At 36.8% G+C, this 23,511-nt stretch overlaps 1 protein-coding gene across 7 annotated transcripts in view; it reads right to left on the reverse strand.

Moving 5' to 3' along the window:
* Nucleotides 1-23,511, reverse strand: part of ARHGAP32 (Rho GTPase activating protein 32) — a 274,275-nt gene that overhangs the window by 167,653 nt on the left and 83,111 nt on the right. The window contains exon 1 of one of the 7 annotated variants that reach the window (XM_013979563.2): nt 17,481-18,307. The exons of 5 other annotated variants lie outside the window; for them this stretch is intronic. In XM_013979563.2, coding sequence (XP_013835017.2) covers nt 17,481-17,596 — 116 coding nt within the window. In that variant the 5' untranslated portion in view covers nt 17,597-18,307. Of the gene's footprint in view, nt 1-17,480; nt 18,308-23,511 lie in introns of those variants that run through there. One more of the 7 variants, XM_013979564.2, reaches the window with a different exon arrangement.

Here is a 23,511-nt window from a genome sequence, read left to right on the forward strand (position 1 = left end):
GTGAAATGGAAGATGGCTCAACAGAAAATATCCACATGGAAGCACACTGAGAAGAAAGGAACAGAAATACACAAAACCACATAAAATACAAAAGATTTGGTTTAAAAAAAAAGGTCTTGAAGTTCCCCCTGTGGCACAGTGGGTTAAGGATCTGGGATTACCCCAGTTGTGGCACAGACTGCAGCTATGGCTTAGATTCGATCCCTGGTCTGAGAACCTCTATATGCTGTGATGTGGCTAAAAAAGAAAAAAAGAAAAAAGGTCTAAAATTGGCAACTCAGACATAAGACACATGATAACAGAAAGGGACAAAAGTAATATTTAAAAAACAGTAGCTTATAATTTTTCAAAACTGATGGCAGTCATCAAACTACAGATTAAATAAATCCCACAAATCTCAAACAGGATTTAAAAAAAGAAACACCTAGGCATATTATACTCAAACTGCTTAAAAAAAAATACTAAGAGAAATTCTTAAAGCAGTCAGAAAATAAAACACAAGTTGATTTCAAAGGAGCAATGATAACAGGAGAAGACATTTCAATGGAAATGAGAAGATAATAGGGTAAATCTTGAGTATAATGAAAAGAGAAATACTGCCAACACAGAACCCTCTGACTCACAAAATTATCCACTAAAAATGCAGGCAAATGAGTTCTCTTATCACAAAGCAGATTAAGGATGGCTTGGGTTGCTGCTGTGCTACAGGTCCAATCCCTGGCCCGTGAACTTCTACATGCTGCAGGCATGGGCACAAATACAAAAAAAAAGAAAGAAAATGCAGGTAAAATAAGTTTTTTTTCAGACAAGAGCTGACAGATTTTACCATAAGGAGACTTTTTTTTTTAATACTGATTTTTATTTTTTCTATTATAGCTGGTTTACAGCGTGCTGTCAGTTCTCTACTATACAGCAAGGTGAAGGAGACCTTCAATAAAAGAAATAGTTGAGTTCTTCCATCTAAAGGAAACTGATCCCAGATCTACAGAAATGCATGATGAGCACAAAAAGTGAAAAATACAGGTAAATATTGAGGGAAGGACTTATGTAAACACAAAAAATAATGTCCTATGAGGTTTATAATAGACATAAAAAAGCACAAAGAGGAGAGGTACATGCAGTCAAACAGGTTAGGAATCTTCTATTGGTTGGGAAGTGAAATAAATCTTATTTTAGAAAAGAATGCAGTATTCCAAAGTTATATGTTACGATCTCTGGAGTAATCAGTAAGAGAATAAATGAACAAGTAGAAAGTGCATGGAGGAGAAAACTTTGAAAAATAAAACATATTTGAAGCATGATATGTCTGTTCATTTATTCTTATCTTTTTTAAAGGTCCCTTATTAAAGCTACATCATTTTCTGGAGTTCCCGACATGGCTCAGTGGTTAAAGAACCCGATTAGCATCCATGAGGACTCAGGTTCAATCCCTGTCCTCACTCAGTGGGTTAAGGATCCGGCATTGCCGTGAGCTGTGGTGTAGGTCGCAGATGCGGCTCAGATCCTGCATTGCTGTGGCTGTGGTGTAGGCCGGCAGCTACAGCTCCAATTCCACCCCTAGCTTGGGAACCTCCATATGCCACAAGTGCGGCCCTAAAAAGCAAAAAACAAACAAACAAACAAAAAAACCTACATCATTTTCTTTAAAAAAATAAAATAAAAAACTTATGTGAGTAATCCATAAGACAGTAGGAAAGGAAGAATAAAGGCACAAAAAATAATAAATGAGGCAGATAAATATCAAGACGGTAAATTTCAATCCAAGTGTACTATTAATAATTTTTAAGGGGACGGGGCTAGTTAGCAAGCATGTATAGAAACTGGAACCCTCATTTGTTACTTGGGGGAATTTCAATGGTACAAAGTCACTATAGAAGACAGTTTACCAGATTCTCTAAAGTGTTAAACTCAGAAATACCATATGATCCAGCAATTCCATTCCTATCTAATCTAACGAGAAATAAAAATGTATGTCCACAAAGAACTTGTACATGAATATGCATAGCAATACTATTCCTAACAGCCAAAAAGGAGAAACTACCAACTGAAAAATGAACCAAAACCTGTACCAGATCCACACAATAAAACATTATTCAGCCATAAAAAATAGAATGAAACACTAATCTATGCTACCACTTGGATAAATAGTAAAAGCATTATGCTAAATGAAAGAAATCAGACACAAAAGCCCTCATATTATATGGTTCCATGCATACAAAATGTCCAGAACAGTCAAAATCATAGAAACAAAAAGTATACTGGTGGCTGCCAGGGGCTTGGTGGAGGAGCACACGGAGTTACTACCAATGAATAAGAAATACCTTTCTAAAATGCTAAAGAATTAGGCAGTGGTGGAGGTTGCACAAGTTTGAGAATATACCAAGAACATTAACTATAAACTTTAAAAGGGTGAATTTTATGGTATGTAAATTATACCTCAATAAAAAGTAAATGGCCTAAAAATTCCAATTAAAATAGATAAAAGGGAAAGTCAAAAACACATGACATCTCAACAGACACAGAAAAAGCGTTTGACAAAATCCAGCATCATTCATGATAAAAACTCTTACCAAAGTGGGTGTACAGGGAACATAGCTTAACATAATAAAAGCCATTTATGACAAACCCACAGCCAATGTAATATTCAATGGAGAAAAGCTGAAAGCCTTCCTGCTAAAATCTGGAACAAGACAAGGATGCCCACTATCACCACTTTTATTCAATATAGTACTGGAAGTCGTAGCCACAGCAGTCTGACAAACAAAAGAAATAAAAGGTATCCACGCTGGAAGAGAAGAATTAAAATTGTCACTCTTTGCAGATGACATGATATTATATATAGAAAACCCTAAGGACTCCACACAAAAACTACTCCAACTGATCCATGAATTCAGCAAAGCAACAGGATACAAGATTAACATTCAGAAATCAATTGCATTTCTGTATACTAACAATGAAATACTAGAAAAGGAATTTAAAAACACAAAACCTTTTAAAATTGGATCCAAAAAAAAAAAAGCAATACCTAGGAATAAACCTGACCAAGGAAGTGAAAGACTTATAGACTGAGAATTATAAAACATTACTCAAGGAAATTAAAGAGAATTAAAAGAAATGGAAAGATATTCCATGCTCCTGGACTGGAAAAATTAACATCATTAAAATATCCATACTAGGGAGTTCCCGTCGTGGCTCAGCGGTTAACGAATCCGATTAGGAACCATGAGGTTGTGTGTTCAATCCCTGGCCTTGCTCAGTGGGTTAAGGATCCGGCATTGCGGTGACCTGTGGTGTAGGTTGCAGATGCGGCTCAGATCCCGCATTGCTGTGGCTCTGGCATAGGCTGTCAGCTACAGCTCCGTCTTGACCCCTAGCCTGGGAATCTCCATATGCCGCGGGAGCGGCCCAAGAAATGGCAAAAAGACAAAAAAAAAAAAAAAAAAAAAAATGGCCATACTACCCAAAGCAATCTACAGATTCAATGCAATCTCCATGACATTTTTCACAGAACTAGAACAAAACGTCCAAAAACATATATGGAACCATAAAAGACCCAGAACTTCCAAAGCAATCCTGAGGAAGGAAAACCAAGCAGGAGGCATAACTCTCCCAGACTTCAGACAATATATTACAAGCTACAGTAATCAAGACAGTGTGGTACTGGTACAAAAACAGACACACAGACCAAGGGAAAAGACTAGAGAACCCAGAAATAAGCCCACACACCAACAGTCCACTAATCTTTGGCAAAGGAGGCAAGAATGGAAAATGGAAAAAAGACAATCTCTTCAGCAAGTGGTGCTGGGAAAGCTGGACAGCTGCACATAAATCAATGAAATTAGAAAACGCTCTTATGGAGTTGCTGTCGGGGTGCAGTGGAAATAAATCTGACTAGGAACCATGAGGTTGCAGGTTTGATTCCTGGCCTCGGTCAGTGGGATAAGAATCTGGCGTTGCTGTGATCTGTGGTATAGGTCACAGACATGGCTCAGATCTCACATTGCTGTGGCTGTGGTGTAGGATGGCAGCTGTAGCTCCAGTTTGACCCCTGGCCTGGGAACCTCCATATCCCGTGGATGTGCCCCTAAAAAGACAAAGGACAAAAGCCAAAAAAAAAAAAAAAAAAGAACACACCCTCATAATATGCTCAAAAATAAACTGAAAATGGCTTAAAGACTTAAACATAAGACACAACATTATAAAACTCCTAGAAGAGAACTTAGGCACAACATTATCTCACATAAATTGTATCAATGTCTTCTTAGGTCAATCTCACAAGGCAATAAAAATAAAAACAAAAATAAACAAATGGGACCTAATCAAATTGACAAGCTTTTGCACAGCAAAAGAAACCATAAACAAAACAAAAACAACAACCTACAGAATGGGAGAAAATATCTGCAAATGATGTGCTCAACAAGGGCTTACTTTCCAAAATATACAAACTGCTCATACAACTCGACAACAATAAAAACAAACAACCCGATAAAAAATATGAGCAGAAGATCTAGAGACATTTCTCCAAAGAAGAGATACAAAGGGTCAAAAGGCACATGAAAAGATGCTCAACTTCGCTAAGCACTAGAGAAATGCAAATCAAAACTCATACTGGTCAGTATGCCCATTATTAAAAAGTCTACAAATAACAAAAGCTGGAAAGGGGTATGGAGAAAAAGGAATCCTACACTGTTGGTGAGAATGTAAATTCATACAACTACTATGGAAAACAGTATGGAGGTTCCTCAGAAAACTAAAAATATAATTACCATATGATCCAGCAATCCCACACCTGAGCATAAATCCAGACAAAACCATAACTCAAAAAGTTTTAGGCGTTCCCTTCATGGCTCAGTGGTTAACGAATCCAACTAGGAACCATGAGGTTGCAGGTTCGATCCCTGGCCTCGCTCAATGGGTTAAGGATCCGGTGTTGCCATGAGCTGTGGTGCAGGTTGCAGATGTGGCTCAGATCTGGTGTTGCTGTGGCTCTGGCGTAGGCCGGCAGCTTCAGCTCTGATTGGACCCCTAGCCTGAGAACATCCATATGCTGTGGATGCAGCCCTAGAAAAAGACAAAAAAAAAAAAAAAGTTTTAAAAAAAGGTTCATGTACCCCTATGTTCATAGCAGCACTATTTAGCACTATTTAAAATAGCCAAGACAGAAACACCTTAAATGTACTCTAAAAGATAAAGAAGATGTGGTACATACATACAATGGAATACTACCCAACCATAAAAAAGAACAAAATAATGCCATTTGCAGTAGCGTGGATGGCAACTGCAGATTATCATACTAAGTAAAGTAAGTCAAAGAGAAAGACAAATACCATATGAAATCACTGTATGTGGAATCTAGATTAAGTATGGTACAAACGAACCTATCTACCAAAGAGAAAACAAACCCAGACATTGAGAACAGACTTGTGGTTGCCAAGGGGGCAGTGGGGTGGTGGGAAGATGGACTGGGAATTGGAGGTTAACAGATGCAAACTATTACGTATAGAATAAATAACAACGTTCTACTGCATAACATTGGAAACTATATTCAATATCCTGAGATAAACCAAAATGGAAAAGAATACAAAAAAGGATGTATAAATGTATATAACTGAATTATTTTGCTGTGCAGCAGAAATTACCACAGCATTGTAAATCAATTATACTTCAGTTTTTAAAAGGAATTTCTTTTTTTCTTTTTTTGGCTGCCCTAATGTATATGGAGTTCCCAGGCCAGGGATAAGAACTGGGCCACAACTGCAACCTACACCACAGCTGCAGCAATGCTGGATCCTTTAACCCAGTGGTGCCAGGCCAGGGATGGAACTAGCATCCCATCATTGCAGAGACACTGCCAGTGTCTCCTGTTTCACCACAGCAAGAACTCCTGAAAGTTTTTTTTTTTTTAAAGAAACACAATTCTGAATAACTGTGCAAGTTAAATAAAATCATGATGCAAATTAAAAAATATTTTGATCCGAATGATAACAGAAATACAACACAGGAAAATATGTGGGACACAACTAAAACAGCAAAATTTATATCTCTAAGTGCTTATTACTAGAAATAGGACAAGTTGAAAAATAAATGATCTCTGCTTCCACCATGAAAATCTAGGAAAAGATTAAATAGAAAATTATTCCAGGAAAAGTAGAAAGGAAGAAAGAAATTAATAAAGAAATCAATGAAATAGAAAGCAAGTTTCATAATAGAGAAAATCAAAGCCAAAAATTGACCCTTTGTAAGATTAACAAAACGGACAACTTCTAGGAAACAAACATCAAGGAAAAAAAAAGAGAGAGAACACAAATATAAAGAATGAAAATGGAGGTGTAACTAGAAAGCCTATATATATTAAAAAGACTCTGAGGACATTACAACTTTATTTCAATATATTTGAGAATTATGTTTAAATGAACAAATTACCTGACAAACATAACTTATCAAAACTGAAACAAGAAAGAAAAAAATCTAATTAGTCTTACAAGTATTAAATTGAATCTGTAAGAAAACACCAGGCCCCAATGAAGTCGCTGGTGAATTCTTTTAAACATACAAGGAATAAATAATAACAATCTTATATACACTCTTCCAGAGAATAAAAGTAAATGAAAGGAAGACCTCCCATCCTGTTCTGTGAGACCAAGACAGCCTTCGTGTCAAAACCTGATAAAGACATTACTAGAAAAAGAAATTATAGTTCGGTATCCTGAACATAGCTGCAAAACTCCTAAACAACATACTAGCAAAAGGAGAGTGAGCAAGGGAGATTCAGTCCAGAACACAAATTGTTTTAACATTCTAAAATTAATGCTTATGATTGACCATATCGTTAAAATAAAGGAATAAAAACATATATATTATTTCAAAGGTTAAAATTTAATAGCTATTCATGATTTTTTAAAAAGATGTACATATTTTGATGAGGATTATTAAACACACACACACAAACACACAAACCTAACATCATACTTAATGGTAAAAATACTGATGCTTTCTCACTGACAAGTATGGTCAACAAGGTTATAAACAGGACAAGAATGTCTTCTCTTCAACACTGTCTTGAGGTCTGCATCAGTTTTATTTAAAAAGGCAAGAAAAATATGAAGTTCCTGCTGTGATGCAGTGGGTGAAGAATCCGACTGCAGTGCTCAGGTCACTGCTGAGGTGCAGGTTTAATTCCTGGCCTTGGTGCAGTGGTTGAAGGCCCTGGCGTTGCCATAGCTGCAGCATAAGGAGCAGCTGTGGCTCAGATTCAATCCCTGGCCCAGGAACTTCCATATACATGGGTGTAAAAAAAAGGGGGCAAGAAGGGAGTTCCCATCGTGGCTCAGTGGCAACGAACCCGACTAGTATCCATGAGGACATGGGTTCGATCCCTGGCTTCACTCAGAGGGTTAAGCATTGCTGTGAGATGTGGTGTAGGTCGCAGAAACGGCTCAGGTCTCGCGTTGCTGTGACCATGGCATAGGCCAGCAGCTGCAGCTCCAGTTCAACCCCTAGCCTGGGAACTTCCATATGCAATGGATGTGGCTCTAAAAAGACAAAAAAAAACATTATTTGAACTTTTGACACAAACTCACTTTATATTTTATGAGATTCTTGTTCATAATATGAAAAAATTATACTTGACAGTATTCAAGTTCTACAGAGAAGTGACACATTGCCTGAGATGTGTACCCAAGCGACTGCCCAACCCCAGGCAGGTCTTTTCCTCATCCCTAGAGGAAGTAGCAGTAGAGCCTTACTTTTTTCTTTTTATTCCCACAATCTCTATTTTCTTTATTTCTGGTTCTTTTCCCAGTTGGGTTCTGGTTCTGTGACACTTGTGGTCAATGAGTTATTCTCCACTGGTATGAGTAATGACTGGAAACTTAGAGTCTGTCCCTGTGGTGCTATTTGACAGACAGAGACAGGCAGCATCTATTCTATCAAGGAAATGGGTGTTAGTCAATTTATGTCTGTCCATTTGTGAAAAAATATATTTAAATTCCACTGAAGAAGAAAACAGCTCTTTGAGATATACTTAAAGTGGTGAGTTTGGTGTTTTCTGTTTATTTAAGTTGTAAAACTAGAGCTACAGGGTGTCTGTAAGTTATAAACGTCATTACTCATCATCAGAGGGGGTAATATTTGCCGACCTTCAGAGGATATTAATAAATTAGATAATGAAGTCCCTTAAAATATAAGCACTCTGATCACAACATTGTAAATCAATTACACGTCAGTAAAACTTTAAAAAAAAATAGGAGCTCTGGTCTGGTTAATGTGGACTATTAAGTGCTCATTATATAAATATAACATTCCTAGAATTCCCAGAAAATAAAGAAACTGAACTTCTAATACGATAAGGTCAGTGCCGTTGATGGTGAAAATAGAGTAGAGGTTTATTGAAGGCAGAAGAATTGCGCTTTGGTCATTTCCAACTGGAAGTGTTTGATATACTACAACTCTAAACAGGTACTATAATTTTAACATGCAAAAAAAAAAAAATCAAAAAATATAAATAGGTATATATAGTGAAAAATCTTCTTCCCTTCCCTATCTCCAGTCTGCCCAATTCCTACCCATTAAATTCCCCACTTAAGATATCAGCCTGGACTTTATGAATATATATACATTCTTACATATAATTTTTTCATATAAAAATTTCTTAAAGAATATGTCCACAAAAAGCCAAGTATACAAGCAAATGTATAACTATGCTATTCTTTGTATAAAAAATTGGGAGAAGAGTTTTATTCCTCCATCTTCGCTCCACTTTATAAAAACTATCACATTTATACTCTGCTGTGTAGTTTTCAAATATTTCGTGGAGAATTTTCCATATCAGTATATAAGGAGCTTCTTCACTGTTTTTACAACTGTATAATATTCCACTGTGTAGCTATCCCATAATTTATTTAACCAAACCCCTACTAATGAATTCTTGAATTATTTCCAATCTTTTGCTATCACAAACTATGCTGTAAGTTTCTAAGTGTATCATCTCTACATATGTTCAAGTATATCTGAAAAGCAAATACTCAACAGTGAAAAAAAATTCTTTCTACATAGTAACCCATTTTCCTGTTGGGGTGTTGGTCTTTTCCTAGGTCTTTTTAGTTCTTTACATATTAAAGAGATTAGTTCTTCATTTAATATGAATTCCAAGTCTGTTTTTCAGACTGTCATTTGTCTTTGATTATTTTATTTTCTATAATGCAGATGTTTTATATTTTCAGTAGTTGAATTTCACAGCCCTTCCTTTTATGAGTTTTGCATTTTCAGTCGGTTCAAAATGCCTTCCCTGATCCAAAACAATTTTTTTAATTTTCCTATGTTTTTGTTTAAATATTTCATGGCTTCCTTTAATACAAATATATCTTTGATCATTTAGAATTTATCCTTGGTATGAAGCAGGTCTCCAATTTTATTTTCCACAGGTGCATATCCACTTTTCCCCAAAGTATTTACTGTATAGTATATAATGTCCCCACTGGTTTCTGAGAGGACATCTTTACCATATCGTCTTACGTATTAGGATATATTTCTAGGCTTTCCATTTTACCCCATTATCCCCTCTGTTCATACTAGTACCACAGGTTTTAATTACTGAGACTTTATAGTATAACATCTGGTTGCACTAATCCTCTATCCAACATCCTTGCTTTTTTCCTTTTCCCAAAGTTTCTTGGCTAAATTATTTAGTCAAGAGCAATTTATTTCAAGATAAATGTACCCTGGCTTTTAAAAAGCACTTTATTATCTATCACATTATATTTAAAATAAACTGGCATCTTTATGATGTTGAATATTCTGTGATGAACATGGTACATCTTTCCATTTGTCCCAAACTTCTTTAATGTCCTTCAGTAATATTTCAAATTTTCTTCATATAGGTCTTAGAGTTCCTTATTAAGTTTATTCCTGAGTATTTTGTCTTTTCTTTTCTTCCATTATATCTTCTAACTGGTTACTGTTTGATACTAATATTAGCCCTGTTTTTCAGGTAGAAAATTGCAATCCATTAACATGTCTCAGTCACTCCACTCAGTGACAGACCATTTTCTCCTAGAAGATCCCACCTCCCAGCCTGAAAAAGACACTGAACCAAGCAAGCCATTCGAATTTGTAGAGGCCCACTAGATTGGGTAATAGATTCACTGGGTGTCTCAATGAATGCTCCCTTCAGAAGTTTCCTCTCAAAAGCAATGGAAAAAACTACTACTGGACTTCCAATTCAAGACTGAGTATATGTTAAAAAATCAGAGCTCTCCTTCTCCAAGGCTCTGAAAAGGCAGTAAGCCAAATAAAAGGATATAAACCCTTCTGCAAATAATATGGGTGGGATCAGCAGGCCAGAAACCTTGATCGACTTCCAGAAGGCAAAAAAAGCAAATGGGATCATACTGACTGGTATGATCCCAGTATTTCTCCAGCAGAGAAAAAGAGAGGTTCAAGGAGGCTTCACTCCCACTTCTCCCCACAACAAAGGAGGTACTTGCCCCTAAGGCATTAATAAAAACTGGAAAATTACTCTGTAAATAAATTTAACAATCAATTAGAAGGACTAGAGTTCCTAACATGGGTGTCTGCACTTAAGCAAGGTAGAAGCCATATATACATTATAAGACTGCTAGAAAAAATACTATTAGGGGAAGAGAAAAGAAGGGCAATACTGAGCAGTTAAAAGCTTCAATTACGTTCAATCAGAGCAAAAAGAACATACACATTGAATGAATCAAGCTGCAAAGTCGAAGGGCACAAACACCTAAATTTATTACTAGATAAATATTAGATGTCAATGTATATGCTATATCTATATGTGAAGAAAAACCTTTAAATTATTTCCCTATTCAAATTAAATCTGAAAGATTAGAGGAAAGATGAAATCAGTAACCCAAAGAACAAGTACAAGAAATACCTGAAATCACAAGCTCAAAGTGTAAAGATAAATAGATCATGAAAGATTAAGGAGACTAAATATACAATAAAGAGATTCCTCCAGGAAAAATTATTACAGATAGATGTGGTAATAATTAAATTAATAACAGATAACAATAAAAAATTGTTCCTAACATGAACACTTGAACCTGTGGATTGAAAGTCACTGAGTGCCAAGCTGAAGATTTAATGGCAAAATACACATAACTAAAAACTTTTTTAAAACGTTCCCGTCGTGGCTCAGCGGAAATTAATCCGACTAGGAGCCATGAGGTTGCAGGTTCGATCCTGGCCTTGCTCAGCAGGTTAAGGATCCAGCGTTGCCCTGAGCTGTGGTGTAGGTTGAAGATGCGGCTTGGATCTGGCGTTGCTGTGGCTCTGGTGCAAGGCCGGCAGCAACAGCTCCGATTAAGACCCCTAGCCTGGGAACCTCCATATGCCGCCAGTGCGGCCCTCAAAAGACAAAAAAGACCAAAAAAAAAAAAAAAAAAAATTTACAAGCATTCAGAAAGAGTAAGTTACCCACAAAGGAAAAGAAAAAAAATAGCATTAGGTATATATAGGTAAGAAATCAGAACTTATATGAACAAAATACTCAAGAAACTATCTTCCAAATAACAAACGAACCAGAACAGACTCATTAACATGGAATACGATAAAAAGGAGAGGAAACAGGAGTTCCCGTCGTGGCGCAGTGGTTAACGAATCCGACTGGGAACCATGAGGTTGCGGGTTCGGACCCTGCCCTTGCTCAGTGGGTTAAGGATCCGGCGTTGCCGTGAGCTGTGGTGTAGGTTGCAGACGCGGCTGGGATCCTGCGTTGCTGTGGCTCTGGCGTAGGCAGGTGGCTACAGCTCTGATTGGACCCCTAGCCTGGGAACCTCCATATGCCCAGGAGCGGCCCAAGAAATAGCAAAAAGACAAAAAAAAAAAAAAAAAAAAAGGAGAGGAAACAGCAATGACACATATACCTGAATCTGACTGAATGGCAAAAAATATTAAACAATTTCAGCAAAACACTAGGCTTGGGAGTGGGGGCAGAATGATGATAGATAAGAATACCAAACGTCTCATCCAGGGAGAAGGGGACTGAGAAAAAGAAGTATTCTAAGGAGCTTATTTTAAAGGGAAGGGAAGTAGAGAAGAAAAAAGAAAGCCAAGTGGGGGAGAAAAAGACACATCTAAGTGAAAGAAATTGACTTGCAAATTATAATAAAGAAAATGCATATCTGAATATGAGAGCATGGAAAGGGATGCTAATCACTAACAGAAAGTAAAAGCGTAGCAGAACTTCTAAAATTAAGTACCTACAAAGGTTTTGTTTGTTCTGATGATAATTTTCGCAGCTTTGTCACTTTATGTATTTCTTTTAAAAAAGGAAATTGACTACATTACATTTATAAACAAAGCTTTAAGTGTTTCAGGGATTTTCATTTACTAAGCTTGAACATGCAACTGTTCATGCGTGTTTAATGTTTAAGTTAAATGCAAAGGTTTTTAAATTTTTAATTATAAATTAAAATTTTTAATTATAAATTTTTAATTATAAAAACAACAATAACCAGGAACATTTACATAGTTTTATAAAGTTTCTGTGCTCTAAGGCCCTTCTTGTACATCCAAAAACTCACACAGATATAAGAAAAGCTCACCCTGGATTTCATCCCAATGTGCTTAATTACTAAAATACCAAGAAAATCTTGCACTAGCATGCCTTGTAGTTAAGAGAGACTCATTTCACAGATTGTAAGGACAGCCTAATGGCTAGGCTCCAATACTGAATAAAATTTTCTAAGATTAAGTGATGTAAACACAAGACTCTGTTGATTAAAATCAAATTTATTATTTTTGTGACCCCTGCTAAGAGTATGTTGGATAAAAGTTACTTTTCGTATTGAAAGAGTATCTTAGGGGCTAAACTATACTCCAGATCACACATCCAAGGTTGAAGAACAACAGAAGTATATTTTTGCAAAATATACACCACTTTTGGTATGATACACAACAGACTATGAAGGGTGTGGTGACTATGAAAAGCCACAAGTATAAATAGGCCTGGGTGTGATATTGATGTGTATATCAGTGGTAAGTCATTAACCTGGGAATTCTAAAATGAGGAATTTCTATAGAAGACAAAAGAACAGTCATAGTATTAAAAGCAGAAAATTATAAAATAGTATTAGGGACTTCCAGTGGAATCTAGCCACTAAAATTAATTTCCCTAGATCTGAAAGAAAAGCAGAAATCTAGAAGAAATGTAATACCATATCCCAAGCCCCTGTTACCTATTTGGACTGCTCATGCAATATCTTCTAAATCATGGCCTCACTTCAAATAAGGCAGAGAATAAATAAAGCAAACAACCAACCAATCAAATGCACGAACTATTATTATTAGTTCTATTATGCTAGAAACCAATAAAGATATTCCAAAAAATTAAAATATGTACACTAAATTATCCTAGTTTAACCAAAGTCGCAAGTTTCTCTCTTCTCACTTAAAATCAATTGTCTCATAGTGAAGATCTGATTGAGAGATCTGGGCATCTGTGACTCTAAGTTTAAAGGTAAACAAATTCTAAAAACTTGGTTCAACTATGCACTACACCATCTGTGTAACTGTTTCAAACTCTGTGTCATACTTGCCAGGCTATGTATCTGCCAATAATATGACACTAGAGAACACTAAACAAGGTCATATGGTAAACACTTCCAACCTCAAATGCCAAAATATCAGAACTTCTTATGATCTTGAGTTAGTAATAGTTTCAAGGAGTCCTAGTGGTCACATCTTTAAAAGGTCACATTATTATATGTTGCCTGCATCGTCTATACATCACTGGGACTCAAAAAGCTCAAAGAAATTTCAGAGCTGAGAAATAAGCTGTAGCCTCTTAAAAGTTCTTACCAGAAAATAACACTTAGCTGCAGATACCTCAAAATTTTTTCATAAAACTTAAGTCTTTTACTTCCGACTTCAGGTACACCTGGGCTCAAGACTGCACTCTACCATATACTGGCAATGCGGTCTATGTGGCTTTCTGAGCTATAATTTCCTCATCTGGAAAATGGGAAATAATAATACCTACTTTATAGAATTAATATGCATATAACTGATATACTGCATATAACATATCAGCTTAGCACATTGAATATAACTCCTAAATAAATTTTTCTTTCTTAAAAGAATTAAAACATTTTTGTTTTTCCTCTTCGCCTCATATTCCCTCTTCATATTTACAGAAGAGTTCTAATGATCCCCAAGGACTATTCTATTCTAAGGACTACAAGGATGTCTAAATATTCTCATCTAAGAACTATTTCACGTGGTGATGTGATAGATATTAATTTTACTCTAGAAACTAGAAATCAAAAAATGAGAGACCTGCAGTTCCCGTCATGGCGCAGCGGAAACAAATTTGACTAGGAACCATGAGGTTGCCGGTTCGATCCCTGGCCCCTCTCAGTGGGTTAAGGATCAGGCGCTTGCAGCGAGCTGTGGTGTCGGTCACAGCCATGGCTCGGATCTGGCATTGCTGTGGCTGTGGGCGTAGGCCCACAGCCACAGCTCCGATTAGACCCCTAGTCTGGGAACCTCCATAGGCTATGGGTGCGGCCCTCAAATGACAAAGAAAAAAAAAAAAAAGAAAGAAAATGAGAGACCTGTGAGCCAGTGGTAGACAGGCTAGAACTATTGCCACAAAGGGAGGCTGGGTAACTTCCCACAGAGCTATAATGTGAGAAATGTATCCCAGACTCCAACCAAGTCCAGAAATAAATGTTATTTCAAAAACTTCTGGACAAACATAGTGTCTGTCTATGAATACTTCCTCCTGGAGCAGATGGCTGGAAACACCAAAAATCTACATTCTAGGTAACTGCGACTTTACCCTCTGAGCCTGGTGTCTCAAATGACACAGTGCTATTCTTTTCAGAAAGAATTTAAACCTAGCTTAGAAGCTGCTCAGAGAAAAACAACAGCATACAATCTTCTGCCCTCATTTTGTGTGTGTGTGTGTGTGTGTATGAAAAACGTGCACAGAAATTCATTAGAATGTAATCAATAATGACAGTTTGGTTTAATGTGTATTAGCACAGATGTCAAAGAAACACATAAGACTTTTCTGTATACTTTTTAACTCTTCAGTTGATTTTACAAAAACAACTCTCAGATACAGCACTGAGTCTACCACTGGTTCCACCAAGGTTACAGTTGCAACTCCCACTATCCAACCCGCAACTTTCCCACCCACACACATTTTTTTCTGCAAGGCATTTCAGCTGCAACGCGTGGTGAATATTGTGCAAGCACTCTGCTGCCACGTTTCCTCATGTCTTTCTGCTGAATAGGTGAGAAACACTACATGAGTTGTGGCTTTACCCTGATCTCTTTGTTGCGCTTATAAATAAAATAAGATCAAATCTCAAAGACCTAGTTGGATTGCAAGACCCATGATGACATTCAGATATGAAATAATATTGTAAACAGGATAAATGTCCTATGGGGTCGTGGTTTCCTAAAACATTGCTTATACTAGCTCAGTTTCTCAGGAGGAAAACATGGTCACACAGTCTTAAGGAAAAGAAAAGCTCAATATTATACAGACTGCTTTTTAAATTGAACTGTCAAAAGAAAATCCCAGTCAGCTTCCTGGTGTCTCACAAGTAAAGTGAGGATCACAGCAGCAAATCTATCACAACAACAATGTTGCGGTTGTTTCTTTCTTTGACAAATACACCAAAATAACTTCCACAGTACCAATGCCCGGTCAAACAGTTTTAATCCAAACATAATAAATACTTTATTCCTACTAATCATTCATGACATACTGACTACATTAATAACTACGAAATACATGGAACATCAGCACACCTTGGAAGAGAAGTAGATTACTCAAATAAGAAAGGCTAGATAAAATTATGGAGAGAATGAGAAAGTTGACACAAAAAAAGAATTTCATATGCTAGCTAATAAAATAGTTCATCTTCATACTATAAACGCTGAATTATTCTTTAACGCTTCTTAAGCAATTTAACCACCAATTAACAAATTTAGCGTGGGTTATCAAGAGCTCCTAATATTCAGTCTCTTCTGGCATTTAACCTAGACTTTAAAAATAAACAAAACTTGCGGATAAAGAAATCCTTTCACTTAAGAAAGACTCTTCTTGAACATTAAGCATAAAGACAAGTTCTGATGAAAACAATGGTATGTTCTCCTACACAAAAACTCATAGATAAAAGTTTTAAAAGATGTTTGGTTGCCAATGTGAGTGGTAGTGATAATATGCAGTACAAACGTCTTCAGGAGATTTTCTAATACCCCTGAAAGAATTAGTTTGCTCAATGAACCTATCTACAGAACAGAAACACTCACAGACATGGTGAACAGATTTGTGGTTGCCAAGAGGCAGAAGGGAGTGGGAGGGACTGGAAGTTTGGGGTTAGTACATGCAAGCCATTCCATTTAGAATGGATGGGCAATGAGGTCTTAACTGTGTAGTACAGTAAACTGTGCCTAATCTCTTGAGATAGAACATGATGGGGGATGATATGAGAAAAGGGATGTATGTATGTCTGTGTGTATATATGTATATCTACATAAATACAGATACATAGATACACGACTAGGTCACTTTGGTGTATAGCAGAAATCGATAGAACATTGTAAATCAACCACACTTTAATAAAAAATTAAAAACGATCACAAAAAATTAATTTGCTGTTTGAAAAAGAAAAGGCAGAACAAACCTTCTAAAATTTGTAACAATACAACAGAATTAATACACAATGGGGCAGGTTTCCACAAGCGGGGTGAGACCTTGTTCTTCACCCATATGCACTGAGTATGCGGAGAGCTGCTTCAACAGGAGGCTTTCTCAACCACTTCAATCGTCCACTTGCAACTAGAGATTCTCAACCAAGAAAGATTGGCCAGAGGGTGAAAGGGAGTGAGACTTGATGTCAGAGACAAGAATAAGATCAAAGTCATGAAGCAATTAATCTGTACTTAATCGAAATGTTTCATAGACATGAATAAGGCAACAAAAGCAGCCAACACACACACACACACACACACACACACACACACACACACACTCTCTCTCTCTCTCTCTCTCTCTCTCTCTCTCTCTCTCTCTCTCTCTCAACTCAAACATATTCCAAGAAAAAGAAGACGAAAAATCCATTAGATCCAAACTCAGATCAAATCTACTAGGTATAAATCAGATACAGGAAGGGGCAGTAGTTCATTCGGAGTCTCTACCTGAAATTCCTGAAATGTTACTACAAAACCTGTCTAACACCTTCTCTTCCGGGTGTTCTAACAAGTCATTTAAAATGCATTTAACAAGCTCAGGACAAGTCGTGGAATGAAGAGCGCTATACACATCTAGAAACCTGTCCTCTCTAGCTCCAAGCCTTTGCCCAGAGAAAAGAAGTCTTAGAGGAAAAGGAATTAAAACATAAAAGATGGGAAGGAGAGGAGGGGGTGGTGCAGATGAAGGAGGGAGACAGAGGGACAGAGAGAGGGAGAACTAACTGCAATGCCACAATTACCTGAAAGGTCCTTCCCTTTCTCCCTCTTCACTGTCAGTCTCCTGGCTTACGACTTCCGAATCCAACCAAAAGACACTGTCATCTCCTGAAGTGCCACTCTCACTTTCGGTCTCCATCTTGTATTAAAAAAAAATGTAAACCTCAAGGCATGAACCGAGAACACAGTGCTCAGGCTGTTCGGCTCTATGGATGTACACTCAGTTGTGTGGCCAACACACCAGTGATACGTGATCACGCTGGGCCACGGTCTATTACGCGCTAGGTTAATTACAGCTGAGGCAGACAGGAAATCCCACACAGCACACTCGCTGCGTCAGACTGCTACACCTGTGACACCAGAGCCCTCCCCTGCCCCGGGCTCTGTGACCTACATGATCAAACACAGAATCCGAATGAAGGGGTTTTTCACTCATGACGTGTTTAATAACTATTTTTCTCAAAGTCTCCACTTAATGAGTTAAGACAGTTCTCAAGAAGTGGACTTTTCTTACCTACATCCTTTTTCTCTCTCAGACTTAAGAAAGATAGACAGAAAACTAGAAAAAGTAACAATACTCTATGTAAACGTCTCCTGGGCCATAGATCTCCTCTTTTTCTGGAAGAGTTGAATGCAAAGTTTTATCATCTCAATAGACCGTAGAAATCAATGACTTGAATGGAATAAACATCTATGAGTGAATGACTGAAAAGTTTAGATCCCAAGCATGGGGAGTATAAATTTAAAAATACCAAAAAACAAATGTCTGGGACCAGAGAGTTTTACAGGCAAATTCTATCAAACACTTAGAGAAGTGTTATTATCTATCCTTCTGAAATGCTTCCAAAAAACTGCAAAAGAACACTCCCAAGCTCATTCTATGAGGCCATCATCACCCTGATACCAAATCAGACAAAGACACCACAAAAAAAAGAGTATTACAGGCCAATATCACTGATGAACACAGACACAAAAATCTTCAACAAAATATTAACAAACCGGAGTTCCCATCATGGTGCAGCAGAAACGAATCCAACTAGGAACCATGAGGTTGCGGGTTCAATCCCTGGCCTCACTCAGTGGGTTAAGGCTCCAGCATCGCTGTGAGCTATGGTGTAGGTGGTAGACGTAGTGTGAATCTGGTGTTGCTGTGGCTGTGGTGTGGCTAGCAGCTGTAGCTCCCATTAGACCCCTAGCCTGGGAACCTCCATATGTCGCAGGTGTGGCCCTAAAAAAGACAAAAAGAAATAAAAAACAAAAAAATAAAAATATTAGCAAACCAAATCCAACATTGTTACATTAAAAGCATCATACACCATGATCCAGTGGGATTTATCCTAGGGATGCAAGGATTCTTTTTTTCTTAACATGATTTTTATTTTTGTTTACTATAGTTGATTTACAGTGTTCTGTCAATTTCTACTATACAGCAAAGTGAATATATATATTCTTTTTCTCAGATTATCCTTCACCATGTTCCATTACAAGCGTCTGGATATACTTCCCTGTGCTATACAGCAGGATCTCATTGCTTATCCACTCCAAATGCAAGAGTTGGCATCTCTTAGTCCCAAACTCCCAATCTATCCCATTCCATACCCCTCCCCATCCCCCTCAGCAACCACAAGTCTGTTCTCCAAGTCTGTGAGTTTCTTTTCTGTAGAAAGGTTCATTTGTGCCGTATGTTAGATTCCAGATATAAGTGATATCATATGGTATTTGTCTCTCTCCTTCTGACTTACTTCACTTAGTATGAGTCTCTAGTTCCATCCGTACTGCTGCAAATGGCATTATTCTGTTCTTTTTTATGGCTGAGTAGTATTCCATTGTGTATATATAACACACCTTCTAATCCATTCATCTGTCAATGGACATTTAGGTTGTTTCCATGTCTTGGCTATTGTAAATAGTGCTGCAATGAATATATGGGTGTATGTATCTTTTTTAATGAAACTTTTGTCTGGATATACGCCCAAGAGTGGGATCACTACTGGGTCATCTGGTAGTTCTATATTTAGTTTTCCGAGGTACCTCCATACTGTTTTCCACAGTGGTTGTACCACAAGGATTCTTCAATATCCACAAATCAATCAATATTATACACCACATCAACACACTTAAGAATAAAAACCATATGATGATCTTAATAGATGCAGAAAAAGCTTTTGACAAAATTCAACATCCATTTTTAATAAAAACTCTCCAGAAAGTGGCCATAGAGGGAACCAACCTCAAAATAATAAAGGCCACATACGACAAACTCACAGTTAACATCATTCTCATTGGTGAAAAGCTGAAATCTTTCCCACTAAGATTAGGAAGAAGACAAAAATGTCCACTCTCACCATGTTTATTCAACATAATTTTGGAAGTCCTAGCCATAGTAATCAGAGAAGAAAAGAAATAGAAGGAATCCAAATAAGAAAAGAAGTAAAACTGTCACTGTTTGCAGGTGACATGATACTATACATAGAAAATCCTAAAGATACTACCAGAAAACTACTAGAGCTGAATGCATTTGGAAAAGTTATAGGATACAAAATTAATATACAGAAATCTTTTGCTTTCCTATACACTAACAATGAAAGATCAGAAAGAGAAATTAAGTAAATAATCCCATTTACCATGGCGTCAAAGAGAATAAAATACTTAGGAATAAACCTATCTAGAGAGGCACAAGATCTGTACTCTGAAACCTATAAGCCACTGATGAAGGAAATCAAAGATGACACAAACAGATGGAAAGATATCTTCCTTGAAGAATCAACACTATCAAAAAGACTATACTACCCAAAGCAATCTATAGATTCAGTGCAATCCCTATCAAACTACCACTGGCATTTTTCACAGAACTACAACAAAAATGTTTTTTTAATTTGTATAGAAACACAAAAGACTTGGAACTGTCAAAGCAATTTTGAGAAAGAAAAATGGAGCTCGAGGAATCAGGCTCCCCACTCTCAGGTTTTACTACAAAGACACAGTCACCAAACAGTATGGTATGGCACAAAAACAGATATATAGATCAGTGGAACAGCACAAAAAGCTAGAAATAAACCCACACACTTATGGTCAATTAATCTGTGACAAAAGAGACAAGAGCATACAATGGAGGAAAGACAGCCTCTTCAATAAGTGGTGCTGGGAAACTGCACAGCTACATGTAAAAGAATGAAACTGGAACATTGTAACACTATACACAAAAATAAACACAAAGTGGATTAAAGATCTAAACATAAGCCAGATTCTATAGCAGTTTCTGTAGTGGCTCAGTGGAAATGAATCTGACTGGTATTCATAAGGATGAGACTTTGATCCCTGGACTAGCTCAGTGGGTTGAGGATCCTGCATTGCTGTGAGCTGTGGTGTAGGTCGAAGATGTGGTTCAGATCTCTGAGTTGCTGTGGCTGTGGCGTAGGCCAGCGGCTATAGCTCTGATTTGACCCCTAGCCTGGGAACCTCCATATGCCACAGGTGTGGCCCCAAAAAGACAAAAAAAAAAAAAAAAAAAGGACAGATATTACAAAACTCTTAGAGGAAAACATTGGCAGAACACTCTGACATAAATTGCAGCAGTATCTTTTTTGACCCACTTTCTTATAATAATGAAAATAAAACAAAAATAAACAAATGGGACCTAATTAAGTTTAAAAGCTTATGCACAATAAAAGAAACCATTAAACGAAAAGACAAGCCATAGCATGGGAGAAAATCTCTGCAAATGAAACAACCAACAAGGGATCGATATCCAAAATATACAAACATCTCATACAGCTTTAAACCAAAAACAAACAAACAACCCAATTTAAAAAATGATCAAAAGATCTAAACAGACATTCATCCAAAGAAAACAGAGAGATGGCCAAAAAACACATGAAAAGATGCTCAACATCACTAATTATGAGAGAAATGCAAATCAAAACTACCATGAGGTATCACCTTACACCAGTCAGAATGGCCATCATCAAAAAGTCTACAAACAATAAATGCTGCAGAGGATGTGGAGAAAAGGGAGTCCTCCTACACTGTTAGTGGGAATGTAACCTGCTGCAACGACTATGGAGAACAATATGGAGGTTCCTTAAAAAACTAAATACAGAACTACCATATGATCCAGCAATCCCCCTCCTGAGCATATGTGTGGAGAAAACCATAATTTGAAAAGATACATGCACCCCAATATTCGCAACAGTACAACTTACAATGGACAAGACATGGAAGCATCCTAAATGTCCATCAACAGAGGACTAGATAAAGAAGATGTGGTACATATATACAATGGAATATTACTCAGCCATAAAAAAGAATGAAATAATGCCATCTGCAGCAACATGGATGGATGCAGAAACCATTATACCTAAGTGGAGTAAGTCAAACAGAGAAAGACAAGTATTATATGAGAACACTTATATGTAGAACCTAATAAAAATGATACAAAAGAACTTACAAAAGAGAAACAGACTCAAAGCCAAATTTATGATTACTGAGGGGAAACACTGGGGGTGAGGATAAATGGGGAGGTTGGGAATGACATAAACAAACTACTAGGATGCATGGGTAACAAGGACCTACCATATAACACAGGGTAATCTACTCAATACTGTGTAATAATCTACAGGGGAAAAGAATTTGAAAAGGGATGGATGTAAAGTGTATATGATTCACTGTGCTGTACACCTCAAACTAACACAACTTTGTAAGTAAACTATATGCCAATAAAATTTATTTTAAAAAAATACTGTCAAAAAACACCAAAAATAAAGGCAATGTGCATAAATAAGGCAACAATATTATAGAACTAATATAAATTTAACATGGAGAATGCCAACAAGAAAAATACAAAGGAGAAAAGCACAGACAAGTATTTGCCTAAATAACTAAGGAAACTTAAATGGAGATTCTTTATATAGTAGAATCCAAGAATAATGAGATAAACCTATCAGGAGTTAATACAAATTTAATCTCATATATATTTCCCATCCCAACCTGTGAAAAAACAAAATTCATGATATTTGCAACACATTAAAGAAATCCAATGCCCAGCTATAAAGACTGCACCAAATTCATAAACCACATCATTTCATTGTTTCCCTTTTCAAAAGTTCATAAAATCCAATGCAGAAATACTTTGTTCCAACACTCAAGAGCTCCAAGTGCTCTTGCTCAAGGGGGGAAAACAAACAAAAAAATGGTAGCAACATTAACATATTCTAGCAAATGAAACTGCTAGAACAACGCTGCATCTACCTTGAAAGGGGCACACAGAACAAGTAAGTTGCACTAACTTCAGCATGGCACTGGCTGACTCAAGAAATAAAACAAAACACTTGTTTTAGACATAAGCTAGAGGTCTCAGGAAAGCCTCATTGGCTAAGCAACCACCTCACTGTTCGGAGGGACGACTCATTTTGCTTTCAATGTATAGATAAAATGAATCAAAACTGTATAACTGTTAACAAATAAAGGTAAAGTCTAAATTAAGGTATAATTCTTCTAGCAACAAGTTAAAGGCCACTAAAATACAACATCTACATGTAGTAGTTAAATGAATATACTGGTAAAAAATAATAAAAACTTGACAGAATTGATCATCTTTTTAAATGAACACTGGAGAGTAAAACAGTATTTCTATTTGAGGAAACCTCTAGGACTAAAGGAAGGAAGTGGATCACAGTTAATTCACATAAAAGTATAGGATTAATTATGGATGAAGGATTAATTATGCCACAAAATCTGGAAAAAGGTCTTGGGGAGATAATGAAAGTCACACATTCTTTAACATAATGGTGAATTAAAGGAAATATTTCCCGAGCTAGAATTCTTATTGAATATGTCATAGTCTGTGAGATACAGAAGAAAGCTATATCACTTTTACAAAGTGGACTCTAGAAAAGTGTGGTCTGGGCAAAAACTAAACTGTCTGTACAGTACTTCCAGTTACCACGATAACTGGACCTCCTCCTAATGTTAACAATACTGAAGAAAGAAAGATGCCAAATGTAAAGTTAATGAATAATAATCAGGGGAGAAAGAAAATGATCTCCATCTCTGTGG

Source organism: Sus scrofa, chromosome 9 (assembly GCF_000003025.6).
Source record: "Sus scrofa isolate TJ Tabasco breed Duroc chromosome 9, Sscrofa11.1, whole genome shotgun sequence".
Lineage (NCBI taxonomy): Eukaryota > Metazoa > Chordata > Mammalia > Artiodactyla > Suidae > Sus > Sus scrofa.